This window comes from Salarias fasciatus, chromosome 22, assembly GCF_902148845.1.
Source record: "Salarias fasciatus chromosome 22, fSalaFa1.1, whole genome shotgun sequence".
NCBI lineage: Eukaryota > Metazoa > Chordata > Actinopteri > Blenniiformes > Blenniidae > Salarias > Salarias fasciatus.
In genome coordinates, this window is record NC_043765.1 from 17,330,880 (window position 1) to 17,349,123 (window position 18,244).

Here is an 18,244-nt window from a genome sequence, read left to right on the forward strand (position 1 = left end):
ACTATTTGGCCTCTTCGCTGCGTTAAAACACATCCGAGTCCCAGGGTAGACCAATTATTAACTTCAGCTCTAAAGCAAATACTTGAAAGTGGGTTACATTAGAGGAAACCTCACTGGTGGGACACAAACATATTGGTGCATCTGTGTTATTAAAATAAGCTCTCCTCATTGCAGATTGTGCTTTCTAGAGTTAGATCCAAGGGACTGTGAATGTGTGTGTGTGTGTGTGTGTCTGTGATGATGTGCGAATCCACCATCTGTGGAAATCCAAGTAGTTCCTGCATGTAGACGTAACTGACAATACATAAAACATGATGAAACTGAACATCCATGAGTAGTTTAAAATACTTTATTTAAGTTAAGCCATGTGAAAGTGAAGATGAAATGTGCATTCTTTAATGTGTGTTTGCCTTAATACGTGGGTTGAGATTTCACAAGTCCGCACGTATTCAATCTGGATGAAGAGAGAACTCCTGGGTAAAGATAATGACTCAGATCAACTGAAGAACTTAAAGCCTACAGGTTATATAGGTGGAGTGGAAGTAGGGCTTATGAAAAGTTAAACAGGCTCCAGCAGCCTTGACAGAGTAAGAGAGGGGAGTGTGTGTCAGCTTAAATTCTGTCTTACTGTTAAGGGCATGTTGGATATGCGGTGTGTTGCAGCGACTCGACTGCAGCATGTCTGAGAGAAGCGGCGAAGCTCCAGTTGTCTTCCTGGAGGAGCTCGAAGGCTTTGTTCTATTTGACTTTCATACATTCAATGCAATTTTAATTGATATACCACAGCAGTTCTTACAGGCATTTACAAAGTTAGTTTAGCAGCATTTTCTTTTGCATTATTAAAACAGCCTGATAGTAACTGATGCAGGAGGTACAGTGAACGATACGCTCGTCGAAGCGTATCAGTGTCTAATTCTGTGGGATTGCTTAATCCCACCAAAGGCCAGATGACAGGTTGGAGGTTAGATGGAGATCTGCCATCGGTCCCTTTCCGTCCCGGGAGAAATCTCATTGGTATTCAGAAACCTCCTCGTTCGACTCCGGGTCTCTGTGGTGACCGCTCCGTCGCCAATGGCAACACCTGCGTCAGCATCGCACATACACATCTGTGCACACTGTGCCACACTTTTGCATACATGTGTGCTCAAACACACACGTTGCATAGTTTTTTTTTTTTTTTTTTTTTTTTTTTGAGACACACATACACGCATACACATGCTGTCGCTTTGCCGGGAACCTTTGTCTCCCTCCCTCCCTCTCTCCTCTCCGCTCTGCTCTCACCCACCATGCTCCCTGTCACTGCCCAAGGCCTCTGGTTTATGGCCTGGAGCAATACATTCTCTGTTGAAGGCTACAGTGTGTATGTGGCTGCGAACGAGGCGGCGCCGACGCTCCTCTGCAACACTTTAATGTGTCTGTGTGTGTTGCACGTGTGACATCGATTAAAAAAAAAAAAAAAAAAAAAACACAGTGTGACTATGAGTTTTGCCACAGATATTAAACCTCAAAATGACAAGATGAACTAAAGCTCCATCTTGCAGTTCGTCGCTGTTCATCTTCAGTTTACAGATGCTACCGGATCATACACTGTAACCACGCCGCACACTGCATACCGAATACTGTTTTTTTTCTTCTTCTTTTCATTATTCTGTCATATACTCTATATGTCAGGCTCCATCCTGATTCACGGACATGACACCAATCTCACTGCACCACATGGTTACACAGGTTTTGTCATTGGTGACAGCTGATCAAACCAGATATTTTTACAGGTCTATAAATTCACTTAGTACCTGACGCCAGGAAGATTAAAGAGATTAAACAGCAGCACACAATCTGAGCTGAGATGTGATTCACCTAATTCAGGTTTCTCCTAAATAAGATCTTTATTTTTTCCCTAATAAATAAGAAATCTTTGGATAAATTAGGAGAGGAATGTGAGAGAACAGTAAAATATGCAGAATGTGAAGCTCTTCTAAACAGTATAAATGTAATCTATATGTAAGCAGTATGTACACAGTATGTATTTGTACACACACACACACACACACACACACACACACTCACAAAGGGTGACTTGAATTATGTAAAATGTAATTTTAAAGAAGCAAGAGAATCGGCGGAAGGTGAAGGGGTGTTTGGGTAGATTGTAAACAAAACTCTCATCCAGGAAAACCGGCGCCAAAGCCCACGGAGAAGATAAAACTCAGCATTCATTTTCCACTAATTAACAGGGAGGCACAAACATAATTGCTTTAAGATAAACTAAGATCATTTCCTAAACCTTACCAATTATTATGGCTACCTAAGTCCCACGGTATACTTGTCTTTTGAAAATTGATGACCCTAAACACGCCGGCCCCTCGGTGCAGCTGTCACTGTTTCCCACCAACCAGCTGATCTTATTTAATTACCGCCTCGTGGCACATGCGTTATCTATGTTGTCGCAAAGGTCAGGATTAATTGAAAAAAAGTCTATTCCAACATAAGGATGCTCTCAGGATCTAAACTTAACGCTGTTGTCTAGTTTATCAGTAAAGTCCTGGCAGACGCCGAGCGAGACAAACGTTTACTTAGTAATTTAGTAATCCAGATGAGTAAAAATGACAGAAGAAAATAAGAGTAACAAATCCTTTCACCCCGCATTTAGTTCTACATATCTGAGCACTTTGTTTCACTAATGCAAAGCCTCTACACAACAAGGCACATTGTCAAGTAATGGCCATAAATGTGATCATTAAAGAGAAGAAGCTTGCCAGTCCATCAGCATTTGGAAATGTAAAAACAGCTAGAAATCTTTAGGCATGCTTCTTAGTGACACCAATTACAATTTAAGAGCATATGTTAAGTATTAAGTCTTCAAATTATTTTGAGAAGAGCTGTAATAAAACCAAAGTGCATTTAATATTAATTTAATAAAAATAGTGGCAGTGAAGATGATAGGTTAGGACGGCGATCAAGAAAATTGAATTGCTTTTTTTGTGTTGTACCACTGTTTTATCATTTTAAAGGATCAAACCGTTTATTTCCCATATCGAGTATTGATTGTCTAATACTGTGCTCACTGAAGGCTGCAGTTCAGGTCATGCTTACAACAGTGTTGAGCACATTTCAGTCTCTGTAAGCTTCTGTTTGGTTGAGGATTTCAAAGTCTGCAATGGTTCAGATGTTACGTGACTAAAGGAAATCACAGATCGGAGGTGGAGAAATAAGCCCTGTGGATTTCAAGCTAATTTGCTAGAAATGAAATGCCAGTGTTGTGTCGGTGGCAAAAGGAAAGACAAGCGGGAAGCAGGCCGGAACGGGACCTCTGACACTCTGATGAGCTGGAAGTTAAAAACAACTCGCAATTAGCAGCGTGATGAGCCCATGAAGGGCAGCTGAGCAGACAGGGGGGAGTGGCCGGGTGATCGCTGCCGAGGGCGACGAGACCACCCCGAGAAAAAAAGGATACATCTCGAAGGAGGAGTCTGGTTATGCAAATAGCACCTCACAGTCAGAAGAAGGGATAACTCCAACTCACTCCACCACATTGAGCAGAACATCTCTCTCTTTTTTTTTTTAATTACTTGTGCAAGTCCCCCTACCCATTTCATCCTCTTCTCCCTCTCTTTCATTCTCCCCGTCTCATCCTAGTTTTTTTTTTTTTTTTTTTTTTTCACACTTCCCATCCCTCCTCGTCTTCCTCCCGCTTTACTCCCAGAGGCTCTGTCCTCAGAATTACCCAGATTCTTCATTAAAGAGCTCAGGCTGAAACCATCAAATTACAATGGAGGAAGACAGAGAGTACAGGGAGGGAGAAGGACACTTGAGGGGAAAAATCTGTTTTTCACTGTTTCACTTGTATCTATCTCTCCATTACACCCATTCTCACACGTCTCACTGCTTCCCACCCACACTACCAGCGTAACGTGAAGGTTTCTCCGGCTCGGTCTGTCTTATTCTTTCTCCAGTTTTTCCAAGCACCATCTTCCACCCCTTTCTTCCGCTGTCTCGCCGTCTGTCTGCGTCGTCATTTTCAGGTTAAGCGTTAATGGGCTTCTATAGCTCTCTGATGGTATTGCTTCATTTAGTTTTGGCAGAATGAGCCTTTACAGCCATTCCAGTCTCTCGTGTTCTCATTTAACCTTGGGACTGGTAGGACGGGATGGTCATTACTTCTCTTCTCTTCTCTCCTCTTCTGTTCTCTATCATCGCTTCTTTATTTTCCCGATAATTTGATTTCCTCTCCATTCTCTATCTGTGTCTCATCCCCTGTAAAATGAGCATTTGAAAGCATCTCATTTGTTATATCATCTGTTAATGACACATGAGAAAGGAAACCATTTTTGAGCAGCTTCATGCATGTGTCCAGGTTTCTTTTAGTTCACTGTGAACTGGACGCAAAGCTCCGTGATGCAAATTAAAGAGTGTTTGAACTGGCTTTCAGGCAACTTATCCACATTTGCATGTTCAATAAAACTTCTATTGCTAAAATGCTGTCTATTTATTTATCACTCCAACCACAAACACAAAGGAAACTGCATCTAGTGGCATTTTTGGGGTAGACTCCCCTTGCACTTCCCTCCAGGCGTTGAATCCAGTAATGCCCCTTAGGCTTAAAGGAATCAGACATCCACACTTAAGCCACAAGGCAGGAAAAAAAAATCCCTGCTGTAGCTTCCTCTTGCTTTCTGTCATTAAAATGGCATGCTTCTGCATCTTTCTGACAGGATGAACAGCGTAGCATTTTTTAGGGCTCAGTGTAAGAAATGTTAAACATTTAGCAGAAGGGCGCCGTGATTCAGACGTGTTCTATACTGCTGTAGTTGCATGGCAACAGCAGGGCAAGCGCTGCCTTTCCCACTGCTTCCGGTGAGACGTTGATATCCGGAATGGAGGCACCTTGTAGATGTAGTTGGATAAAATTCTTGTGCGGGGCGAAAGACAAAGTGGCAAGTGTCTTCGACTGTCAATTTCATTTAATATTGAAAGTCTTTTATTGTGAAAGTCAGGCTAAAGAGAGGGGTATCTCTCTACAGCCACAGGTTGAAGAACTCTTGTGTCACATGACTCACAGGCGATCTATTATTCCCGGGTCCTGACAGCCCCCGCTTGACATGTGACCGTGACTGTGTCGCTCACCGGGGGTTTTCAGATATTCCAACAGTAACTGCACCTTCAAGGTATTCCTGGATCTGACCGCTGCACGAGGGGGGAGGAGCCTACCTCACCTCATTGTCTCCACAACAACCAAAGGAAGTGCTTTATCAAGCAGAAATCCAATTCTGTCGCCTCATTGGCTAGGAGCCATAGATGAATGGAGAGAAGGAATGCAGCAGCCAATTAGAAACACAGACGGGGAGAGGGTGACAGCGAGAGAGAGAGATAAAGAGAGGGAGAGAGAGAGAGAGAGAGAGAGAGAGAGAGATGGATGTTTGCATGAGCACCAACCAATTAGAGTTCGAGAGGAGAAATATGTAAAAGGTTCAGTTCCATCCATCATGCACACACACCGAGTACACGATAGTGAAAGACAACACGCACACATGCTCACACACACACACACACACACACACACACACACACACACACACACACACACACACACACACACACACACACACACACACTGTCAGGGAGGATTTTCTGTTCTAAGTTGACTTCAATGCGACATTCATAGACACGCACATGTACATGCCGGTTTAGTGTAATTGAGTCCGAGGCCAGCTGAACTTAATGCTGTGTGCACAGTGCTGATGTGGCGTTAGAGTGTTCTGCAGGGGACGTCTACAAGCACAGAAATCCCTCGGTCGTGATGCTTCAATCATGGTGGCCTTTTAAGAAATGCAGCTATATATAGATAGGACACCTTCCAATCATCCAGTTTGTTAAGATCATTCTCCTATTTGAAGTCATGGACAGTTTCCAGTCAATCACGCTACTAAGAGAAATGCAGACGACCATACATCCAGTCATTTACACCTGCAGTTTATTTGCAGTCATTAATAATTTCCACATGCAGGTTTTAGGACTTTCTGGAAGCAAATCATTCATCTATTCACATATCTATTGCAATCGGCGCTCTCCAGCATAAGCAGCTCGTCTCATGAAGTGTCACTGCTCCACGAACGCTGTTTATTGAGCTCTCTGACAGGCAAGACAGAAAATATTTGAGGATAGAGACATTTTGACAAGTAAACAACTGACAAATCCTCGAATTTCTGTACACAGATTAGAACGCTTGACTTTGAGGTGCTTCTCTTAGGTAAGTTTGAGTTTTCTGTGACACACTTTAAAGTCTTTCACACATCTTGTCCCTGATCATCTTCCTCGAGGATACAATATCTCCAAAGAGAAATCTCTTGGTTTTATTTTCAGAAGTTGTAGTGCGTAGTTGCCAGACCTTTCCCAGGTTAAAGCTGTTGAAATATCTCTAATATCTACAACATCTTTGGGATTCTTGGTCCCACAGATAAACAAACACTGTCGCATTTTCAGGATGTTATCACCGCCTCGGTTTCAAAGTATCAGTTCTCATGATGCACAAACTCCCCACTGTATGTGTGAGTCAATGAGCATTTAGAAAGGGCAAAGTTTTTCCCTCAGACACGCAGATGATTGACAGCAGGACAAGAGCAACATCTTTTAATTTTTGCGACTCGATATTTACTCTTAAAGATGTTTTGCAGTTGTATATTAAATCTTTGGAACCTCAACCTCAGTGATTTATAAGACTGCTTGGCTTTCTTTTAGAAATGTTTATTCCAAAAAAATCACCATCTGTTTTGATCTGTACAAAAGTTCCATTACAGTTCAAGTGTTTGCTACTTTCTGCTTCTAAATTACACTAATAGCCGCCAAGCTTAAAGTAAATCATCATCCCTGTGGAGGGCATGAGTTATGCTTCCATGCACCGAAAGCAAGTGAGTCGGTTAAAGTGGATTGCAGTGATGGTGTAACATTGGAAATCAAGTCAGTTATTGTTGCTGCAATAACCCTGTTCCCCTGACAAAAGCCAGTACAAAACTTCCTTTTGGTTTTTGCAGTGTTGCTGAAATAAGATTTCTGGCAAACAAAGTTCTGTCATATTCAAACTTTTTGTTAGAGAACATAACTTCACAGTTGACCACAAGTTCTACAACATTCACAGCAACTATACTCTGGATGTATGATTATCTCTCTGTTCGACTTGATTTTTAAGTAATAACCTGACTTTATAAGTCGCCTCAAGAATACTAAGATCTCCAAGTCGTATAGTTTTAGTTTGGCTCGTTTTCCAGTGTGCTAATGTGAAAATGGTAAGACGGTAATTGCAGACCGTTCGCTGGTTTCATTTAACGCGCTTCAGTAAATTAGAAACAGTTATTGAGCATGTGGTAACCGCAGTTCTTATCCCAGGCAGTTAGCCAATAACCTATTAAAGGAAAAATAGTTAGCTTAGAATAATAATAAAGCTGTCGGAAGGGTCAGAAATGCCAACCTTTCCATTAGCTGACTGATGTCTCTGGTATCCTCGTACAGTAAGCATACGCAACATGCAACAAGGCAATCCTGCAGGTTATTCGTGTAAAACGCCAGCTCTGGTCCTGCCTTTTAATGAAATAAGTGAAAAAAACGTCCTCACACGCAGGTGTGTTGTTTCCCCTCAGATTTGCAGTCGTACTGACAGCCAGCCTCCAGTTCACTGGAACACGGTGATAAGTGTGTGTGAATGTGGTGACTCTGTAATCACAGAAATAGATACATTAATCTCCACAAAGCCATGCCCGCCCGTGTGAGCGAGTGTGTTTCCAGAGAGAGTTTAACAGGTTTGTAGGTAATGCTTTAATCCAATCTGCCGCCTTACATGCCAATAAGACTGAGTCAGCACTGCGAGCAGTGGGCACAACGCTGCTTCATCTCTCCACCGCCCCTCATTTAATTCCTTATCGGTCAGATCGGGTAATGCTGCAGCTGATGCTGTCCAGGTCGCTTCATTTTCTTCCTGATGTGGTTATTTTCTACTGTTTTATCTCATAAAGGTATAATTCCAGCCAAAAGTTTAATCAGATTTTTTTTTTTTTTTAATTCGACAAATCGAGAATGATTGAGCATCTGGGTGCTAATGAAGTGAGATTCACTTCATCTAATAAAATAAAATGGAGCAGGTGAGTCGAGAGGCTTTTTCTGTCTGCTCAGTGTTTTCAGCTGTTGCCTCTTCCGTGGGAACTTCAGCGTTTAAGGTCATTTTAAGGACGTGTTGTTTGTTCTTGAACATCCACAGCAGCGGTATCATGTCCCCAAAGTGTTCAACTTGCCGAGAGTGAAGGAGAAAAAAAGTCTATACTGTATTTATGATGTCTGACTCAAACTAAAACTTTGAATATACTGAAATAGATTCGCAAAAACGGGACACTGAAAAGATGGTCAATGTTGGCACAGCAGCGTATATGAGACTCACACCTGTGTGAGGTTTTGAAGTCCTCAAGTAGAATGTCCAATCTGAAAATCTACAACTTCCTCACAAGGAGAGAGAGAGAAGGCAAAAAGGAGCTTTTTCCTCTTTCCCCTCAGGGTCAAGTCAGAATTCAACTTTGGAATATATCAACACTTGTGGTTGGCTGCCATCAAAAATACACTCCATGTTGCTTCTTATTCCTTTCTTCCTTCGACTTCCTCCATCCCATCTGGCTTCATCTTCAGCCTTCTTTCTACCAATGCTCCTCCCATTCTCTCTTCTCCTGTGCCAAATGTGTTTCTCTCTGGTCTTAGATGAAACGGAAAGTGTGGGTTTAATAATTTCCGAGCGTGGTTTGAGCATGGTGTTGTTCCTCTCAGCTCCGGGTGCAGAGCAGAGGTGTTCCCCGTCTCTTCTCTCCTCACCTTGTAACCCTGAAGGAACTCACACCACGTTGTGTGATGCATTAATGATCCAGCACAGGCCAAACCTCACACCATGAGGGGATATAGGGGGAAAAAAAAAAAAAAAAAGACCTTGAAATGATCACAAGTGAAACCTTAACAAAAACAGTGATGCCAAATATGGCGAGCTCAAGAGGAGCATCAAAGGAGGGCCGTATGAATTAAAACAGGTAAAGTCACAGGATTACAAGAGAGGTGGTGTGTCTGACTGCTTCACAGCTGCTGAAGTGTTACACCAGATGTACTTTCTGATGTCAGTTTGGCTTTCAGGCCTTGCTCATTGACCGACAGTGGTGGCCCGCCGTCAAAAAGTTCAGATAGACCTGACAAATGAATTCTCTCTGATCTGTTAGCATCATATTTATTCTGACATGCCAGAATTGTAGCGAAGCAGAACTTTCTCTGAAGTTTATTGAACATCGCTGATATAATTTTGGATCATTGGGTGAAGCATTTCGAGGTTTCCAGGAGTTGCTACTTCTCGCTGGCTTTCTGAGATGCACTCTGTTCTCGTTTAGAGCGATTATGACGATGAATCACGCCTCTTTGTCTTCAAGCTTTTTTGCTTCGACTCTGGAGTAATCCTGGATATCATTTTCCATTTTTATGACTGCATTGTCTGCGTGGTTGGAACTTACTCGCCAGTGTTATTAGACTGTCCTTCAAAATACTAACATTCACTTTGTGAGAAGCTATCAATTCAGTTTTCACCAAAACTATCACAGCATGAACCTGCCATGATGCTGCTACTATCAGTAGTGTCCAGAATAACAGACAGACAGAAAGATGCTATTTAGATTAACTTTTATATCATAAACTCCATGAACTGTATATAAATCTGATAATATACTTTGCTTCGTGGTCTTCAAAGTTTATCTTGGACTAATTACAAGTGCATATAGTTGCTTTTGTGCTCTATTCCGCCACATTGTCCTCTGTTTTTGTTCTGTTATTGATTCGTACATTTTGCAGCAGAGTATCTGTGTCTCTAGGAATCTGTCTGTGCTGAGTAGAACCACGTCTGCCTGCTCCCACTGTTTAAACCCAAATGAACTGCAGTGAACCTGACTAGGCTCTTTCTTTCATATTTTTTATTTATTTTTTATTTATTTTGCTTATCCCTATTGCATTAATACAGCACAGACTAATCATAACCTTTGGTCTTGAATGAGTTGACATGGATTATTACTGACATGTTTGTATTTTGTGTGTGTGTGTGCCAACTGTAGGTGATCCAGATCAACTTTGAGGAGTTTGACCTGGAGATTGCTTACGACACTCTAACAATAGGGGACGGAGGCGAGGTTGGGGATCCCACCACGATACTCCAGGTGTAAGTATAACATCATTCTATGAGCTCTCTGTGTCCATTTTTCCACCATATCCTCCAAGTATCTGATGACCAGAACTTATCCTTCAGTTTATAAAATACTGATTTACTTCAATAACATGCGTAACGGAGGTGGAGAAACCTGGATCTGACATGGCTCTACTGATGCCAGCGCAGCTGGTGGCGGTTATCATTTCATGCAATGTATACAGTTGCAGCTTGTACAGAAAGTAACCAGAGGCAAACCGGTTCCTCTGATATTTAACAGATTGTGCAACAAGCTATGTCTCTCCATAACAACCAGGTGTGTACATAAGCAGCAGAGCTAACATCTGTTTCCCAAACACTCCGCAGCACAGTTACCAGATTTCACTGAAAGTCAAAACAATCAAAGCGAAAGCTACCGAGGCCGTTGTTTCTTTTCCTTCTTTTTCTTTTTTTTTTTTTTTTTTTTTTTTTCCCCTTGAACTTTATGTTAATGTGTCATAGGATCATCTTCGTAGATGAAGCAGGCTCAGTCTGGTAAAGAAAATAAAAGATTTCACAAAATCCAGAGGAGAAACAGGACACACACATCAAGTAACTGCTAAAGTGCATGAGGGACACTGACACGCATCAACAATCTGAGCACATATGTAAGAAATCAACAGAGGACTCACACTGACAAGACTGGACACACACACACACACACACACACACACACACACACACACACACACACACACACACACAGGGAGAGGGGAGACAGTAATGCTCAGTTGACAACAATGAAGGGTAATCACAGAGGAGGACATGAGGGCAGAGCAATAAACCAGAAAAAGAGAACACATTAACAGAGGCAGGGGACATGAAACCAGACATAAACTGGAACTAGACAGTAAAACCCCAACAGTAACAGAACCAAAGCAACATATAACACAAGGGCACCAGCAAACACGGAGGGAAGGCAAGTCCAGAAAACAAAGGCAATGAAACAAGGCAATAATATATAGCAAAAAAATGAAAAACAGCAAAGGTCAGATCTTTGGTCACAACATAAAACACTACATTATTAACCAAATGCCCAGCTGGTCACAATATACTGACTGACTGATTTCCTTTCTCAGTGTCGTGTTTGCACCAGTCATTCAGGATTTCATTACAGCTATGATTTCAGAAATGAAAATCATGTTTTTGCCAATTATTATCTCAATGGTGTAATATTTATATATTAAAAATCAGGGTTTGTTTTGTTCATTTTGCAGCCTCTCAGGTAGCTTTGTCCCTGACTTGATAGTCAGCATGACCCACCAGATGTGGCTTCACCTACAGTCAGACGAGAGTGTCGGGTCCATAGGATTTAAGATCAACTATAAAGGTAAGTCATGAGCGTGGGTCGGTGATCTGGAAGAAGAAAGAGAGTGAGATATAACAAAGAAAATTATCTCTATGAACACTTTCACTGCAGAAAACAAGTCCAATAACAATACTGATTCTGGTGGACTTGGTGAAGCTGGTTGACTTTATGTTGTAATTCATTCAAACATATTAATATACAAAAGAAGCAGTGGCAGTTACATTTAAATACATAGTTTTGCTCAAATTCAGACATTTATTGACCTCACTAATGAAGGTCTCACTCAGTTTGGTGTGTTTCTGCATTCTGGCCTGAGTTGCCTCTAACATTAATTTAAATGTGGACACAGTCGCAGAAAGCAATTATTGTAGTTATCATTATCATCTTGACTTTCTGACCCAAACTCAGCTTCATTTTTACCCAGTTTGCATTGTTTAAGCTTTCAAATGTGTGTGGCTTTGGACAAACTTTCACTTCTTTCCTTTAAGTCAACATAAAAAAAAAAGCAGAAGCAGTTTTACAGACAAATGAACAATGGTACATCAAGAACACAGAATTGTTTAAACTCTGAAATGTCTCAATGCAGTCTTCTGGTAGGAACGCTCCATCACAACAATCAGTGATGAATGAAAGCAATTCAGGGTTTGTGAACAATTGAGAAGGTCAATGGCGATGGACCACAGGTGGTCCTTCACTGAAATCGTTCATAGTGGCACCACTTTTGTAGAAGATCCTCTTGAATTTTGTGAATTAAATGTCAGTGATCACTTGGAGCCGTCAGCCCTGACGTATTGAGGCGGCTTTCTCACATGGTAACCACTGCACCGCGGATCAGGAGACGGCTGTCAGTTATAGTGGTGGGTTTTTAAAATGTTGTCCTACCATGTAATGATTTACAGCTACATCCTATTTATATATTGGTGTACTGCTAATTAAACATTTTGATTTGAAATGTTTCTAATCATGTGATGCTGAAAGAGAAAAATAAAGACGTTTTGCCTCAGACATGGGCATCAAAGTCAGATGTTTAAATGTAAATGGATTTTAAGTTATTATTAAAAATTAGCATTAACTTTCAGGTTTAAGTTCAATATGACTTGACATGTTGATTATTCAGCTTTCCCTACTTTGCACAAGTTGTTTATCTCATGATCCATCTTATATACAGTTAGTTCAAGTTACATTTTTTGGGCACTGCAGCAGATTTCAACTACCAAAGGATGTAAGGCAGAGGAGAGGGGTACACTCACAAGAAGAACTCCTGTTTTTGAGATCACCTGAAATCCACTGCAGAGTAATGGAGACACGTCTCGATCAGACAGAAACTTTGTATGTTTGATCTGTTGGTTTATGTGTTTAAAAATAAATGCCTGTCAAAAAAAAAAAAAAAAAAAGCCTTTACCTTAACACTAATCAAGAACAGAGCATTATTCTGTTTTGTCACAGCAGCTAAAAATATTAACCTTTCCAAAGCTTCCTGTTTGATAGTCGCGGTGTTCATTTGATCACAGTCCGTGAGACACAGAGAGAAAGCTCTGCTGGAGAAATGAACTTTGCGTGCCTCATTTGGGTGTCATCATCTGTGGATTTATTGTCACAACGCGGTCACCATGCCGAGCCAGAAGTGGTGCGGCTATGACACATTGTTTTGACATATCTTTTGCCTTTATCCTTATTGAGTTTTAATTTGAAGTTCAAATAATTTAGTGACAGCACACTGACACCGCTGCGCTGGAGCAGTTATAGGAGAGATTTTGTCCAGCGATACACAAGTGTTAGTTTGTTTGAGCACTAAATTACGTAAATCACAAGAATTCTCTCGGTACTGCGTAACTTCAACAATCAAAGAGTTAAACTTAAACTGAAGTGAAAGACTCTCCATCAGCTGCGAATGTCCCCATTAATTTCTCTGGAGTAATTTTACCATTGAGATCAATTGAAAAATTAATGGAGAGAGCCGCCATCTAAATGCAGCCATCCTTGTACTAAGTGCTCCATTGCACGGGCGGGATGGACTGATTTCCCTTCTTGCTCTGACTGCAGGAATTTAGCCGTCTGCATTTCTTACACACTACTGTGTTCTTTACGTTTCCACTGTGTTCATCCTGCAAGGATCATCAAATGCTTCGAGGTGATCGCCGAACTTATTTGGTGCTGGAATTCCTGACCGCAGTATTAATGAAGAGTGTATGCTGTTCGAAACATGAGAAACAATAATGGTCCCCTGTTAAGAAATTGTGGTTTTTGTCATCGGATTGGAATAGGATGTTGCTTTCTCTCTCTCTCTCTTTTTTTTTCATCCTCCAGTAAGTAACCAGCTTTCCAAGTAGAAATGATTTTGACATTTTCAGATGTTCGAAATTGAAAACAAAAGTCTTCAATAATTGCACAGATTAATATTATTTTTTTGTGATTTTTTTTCTGAAACTTAGATTCTAATGTCATAAAAAAATGTTAACACTCCATCACTGGAAGGCTGAGTGACATGGATGTGTGTATTTGAGAAATGTGCACGGAAAAAACAAAAAAGGGGGAGGATTAGGCTTTTGTGCACGTGTGTGACTTTGTCCATGTGTGTCCCTACAGCCACATGTTGTAGACCTTGGCTACGAAATACAAACATGACTCCAGTAACTCCAGTCTTGCTGAAAGTCGCCCATGCTCGACACGATCTGAGTGCGATCCTGTGATCGTGCACGTGTGTCAGACAGGTCCTCCATCAGTGAGTCAACCAAGCTGTACCAACAAGTCACTCACCTCTCTCACTCCTCTCGTCCCCCCTCTCCACACCTCTCTCTCTCTCTCTCTGTGTCAGTCTCATTTTTCCTCATTAGGCGTCTACCTGTCCGCTCCCTCTTCGTCCTAAAATCACAACATTTTCTCTCTCAGTCGTTCTCTAATGCACTGTTGTTTGGTTTCTCGGCTTCTCCCCTCCTCATCAGGTATCCCCTCTCCTCTTCTTTCTGGTGTCTACCAAATGACCATGTTCAGTACAGCTCTCGCCCTCTTTCTTTCTCCCTCACTCACTGTTTCCACTCTCTGTGCTTTTCCCTTTGCTCTCTCTCTCTCTCTCTCCCTCGTGGTCCCTGTCTGGGTTCCTCTTTTTTTTTTCTTGTCACCATTCATCTATTATTAAAGCCAAGGTCACCAACCTGGCAACTCTTTGACTCCACATCTATTGCAAAGCATACAAATCACATGGGTACACACACACACAGAGGTGTGCTTTCATCACTTCAAGGGACATTAAAATTAAATTAATTTACTTGAGCCTTGGTCATAACCTGTGTTCACCAGTCACAACCTTTAACCACAGGTTCAGCACAAAATTGGAAGGTTTACATTAACTTGCCATTTTTTCTGCTGAAATGCAAGCTGTGCAATGAAGTTGTGTGAACAGATTTATGCCCTTACACACACACACACACACACACACACACACACACACACACACACACACACACACACATCAGTCCAGCTGCACAGCAATCTTTCTGTTTCTTATAAACAGGTAATAGTTATAGACTCTTTGACAACGTTATTGACATCATTTACATTAAAATTTCAGTAACTTTCTCTCCTTTATGTGAATAAATACACTTATGATCGGTTCATGCTGTATATCTGCCTTTTGTAGTCTACAAAGAGGTGCAATTGAAGTTTTCCACCATATAACAATGGCCTGTTTGTGTGTGTGTGTGTGTGTGTGTGTGTGTGTGTCCATGATTGATGGATGGCAGCATACATCACAGTGAAATGTGTATAACATGAAGGAAAGCATGATTGAGTAGATTTTTTTCGTGTATTCCTGGCGTATTTGAATATTTTCGTCCCTCTTATTACATTTTTTTCTTCTATGTAATGTTATTCAAAAAGCTGTGCTAAGATTCAGATTGAATGGCCACCTTTAAAATCTCAAAGCAAGCAGAAGTAAAGTACTGAATGTCTTCTTGCGGCAGGTGCAGAAGAGTCTCCTCTGCTTTTAGATGAATCTGTATGGTCTACACACATCTGTATGAATAAAGTTCATCACATATAGAAATACATTATTAACTTCACCGAGCACATCACGGAGATTGGTGTGAAGTTCGCAGTGGTGGAAGAGCCAGACAGTACAGTATTTTCCTTTTTTTTTTTTTTTTTATGGGCAGTGATTCACTCGCCGAAATCGGTTGAGCGTATTCTCCGCTTCATCTTACTTTTGAGATTTTAAATCCTGTCACAGTGTGGGATTTTTAAAGCACCACCTTTGCTTTTTCTATAATTTAAATGCAACAGCTGCCAGTTGGATTGATGCAGGCATCAACACTTTGCACAGATGGAAACTTTTTTTTTTTTTGTTCCCCTCAGTGCGGTGCGAGCTGATTCCTGTCATTTGAAACAGGCATAGGTGCTCGTTTGCCCTCGCTCTCCTTCGACTCGCCGAATTGATGTTTTGACAAGGGATATGGCATTAAAGACACTCGCACGTCGGACGGATTGAACTGCCAGGAGGACCGCGCCGTTTGTTGTGAGTTCTGAGACGGCAGACCCGAGGTGTGAGCAAGCACACATAAATAAAATGATGAAACATAAGGAGGAAGTCATTCCAGCGCACAAAGCTGCCTGAAATAAATATGATGGAGAGTATAATTGCATATTTTGAGTGTTCCTTCCCAATCCAGTGCAAATATTTGCCGCATCCCTCATCCACCTCAATTCAAACATGTGAATGGTGATTTAGAACATTTTTGTTCCAGCAGTGAGTCATTCCCTCGAGCTTTGGCTCTTTTTTTTTTTTTTTTTTTTTTTTTTTTAAGTGCATCATTCTAGCATTATCCCAGCATCCTGTGTTATGTAACGCTGTTCTCAGGGACTACAAAGTGCAGCGTAAACGCAGAGTGCCTGCTTCACCAGTGGGTGGGAAAGCAGGGCGAGTTGACCCAAGTGTTAATTTTATGACCATTTTGTAAAATTATTTATTACCTTTTTTTTTTTTGTTGCACATGCTCAATGATATGAAGTCTATCCTACAACTCTATTAAGTCAACAGCCTTTATTCCACAGTTTAGGCTCATGTGTCAAACACAGAGTTACTGTCTTCTTGCAAAGAAACCCTATTACCAAAAATTTTGAGTGTTTTTATGTCTGTATGCTTCACTTCTCCTCTCTTTTGATGGATCAGTGGGTCTTCACTGCACCTCTTACTTTTCAGATTTTATTCCTCGTTTTTCATCTGCTTTTTATAGTTTTTAATATGTGATGTGTTTTATAGGAGGGAAGGATGTCAAGGTGGATCTTTATTGCACAGTTGACCTCTGGTTCAATGAGTTCTTATACTGTGGGTGTCAGTGCACGAAGGAGAGAGAGCGCCGTGTGGTTATCGGCGGCTAATTCATGTCCTCCTGCCTTCGTGTATTTACATGTACCTGACTGCTGCTTTAGTGCAATCCGCTGCAGTGTTGTGCATAATTCTTGCACTTTTTGAGATAAGTTAATCATATTTATCTGTATCTGAACTATTTCGTTTCTATTTTGGGTCTGGTGGAAGAGAAACAGACAAATATTAAAGTACTGGTTTGTTTTTAAAGGTCAGAATCTCAATAGCTTGGGTTGACCGAACCAAGGAGGAACTCCCAAAGCCCCAGACTACTGAATAAAACAGTCACATTATGTAATCAAAACATCCTCCTACACAAGGAGCCACTGCCACGGAGAGTTCAGACGTTTAGACAGTGACACAGTCATTGTGTTTCCACCGCACAGCGACGGGAAAGCAGCAAGAACGCGCCTGCTCCGGCTCTGTGGCTGGTCCGGGGTTAACCTTCATCTACCCCCATCTGACTGCAACCTGCAACCCTACAGCAGTTTTATAGGAGTGTAGAAGACAGATGGATGAACGGATGTGTTTGTTGGAGCATCTGTTTTGCTAAACATGACCATTCTATAATTAGCAAGCTCTTTTGGTGTTGTGGGTTCTCCGCCCTGACGTCCGGTTACTGAGCAGACCACACTTAATCCCTCAGTACAGAACGACATTTTACTCCGAGCAGCTGAAACAACCATGAAATATGAATTCATAAAGTATTTATTTGCTACATAACTAGAAACCTGGTTCAATTTTACAGTCCGTAACCTTAGAATCGGGGTAGTGAGGCACATCTTGTCATTATTCTTTTTTCCCTTTTTTTTTTTCTTTTTTTTTTTTTATTTGGTCTTTCATGAACGTGCATGCTCTCTCACACACATCTGCTCCAGGGAAAACCTGTGAAGGGCAAATCTTTCCTAATCACTTCACTGTTTCATTTTCTAGTCATGAATTATTGACTCATGTAATATCCAATCCGGTCAGTTATTCATTGATTCAGAATGCACTGCACCAATTACCGTGTTTCTTTGGTTAAGAGATAAGAAAATTTGTACATTTTGAAATGCATTTGGTAACCAGTTGTTCTTTTTGCTTGATTTTCATCATTTTTGGTAACTTCACTCCCAAAACTGAAGATAATTTAAACAAAAGCACTAGTCAGTAATAGGCAAGATGTTGTTTTGGCCTTCGCAGGTCATGAAGTTTTTTTTTTTTTTTTTTTTTTTTTTTTTTTTAGAAGCTCATTTAGACAAAACTCCAGATGGTTAGGAGCTCATTAGGCTTTTTCCATTTACTTAAAGCAGAAGAGACGTTTGGAAAATGCAGCTTTAACCTTAGTTAAATGTAA

The 18,244-nt window shown here is 41.1% G+C and overlaps 1 protein-coding gene across 2 annotated transcripts in view; it reads left to right on the top strand.

Annotated features, from left to right (window-relative positions):
* The window catches only part of csmd3b (CUB and Sushi multiple domains 3b), a 337,669-nt gene that overhangs the window by 228,845 nt on the left and 90,580 nt on the right, over positions 1 to 18,244 (top strand). For both annotated transcript variants that reach the window (XM_030120514.1, XM_030120513.1), the window contains exons 13-14: positions 10,113 to 10,216; positions 11,458 to 11,570. In XM_030120514.1, coding sequence (XP_029976374.1) covers positions 10,113 to 10,216; positions 11,458 to 11,570 — 217 coding nt within the window. The remainder of the gene's footprint in view (positions 1 to 10,112; positions 10,217 to 11,457; positions 11,571 to 18,244) is intronic.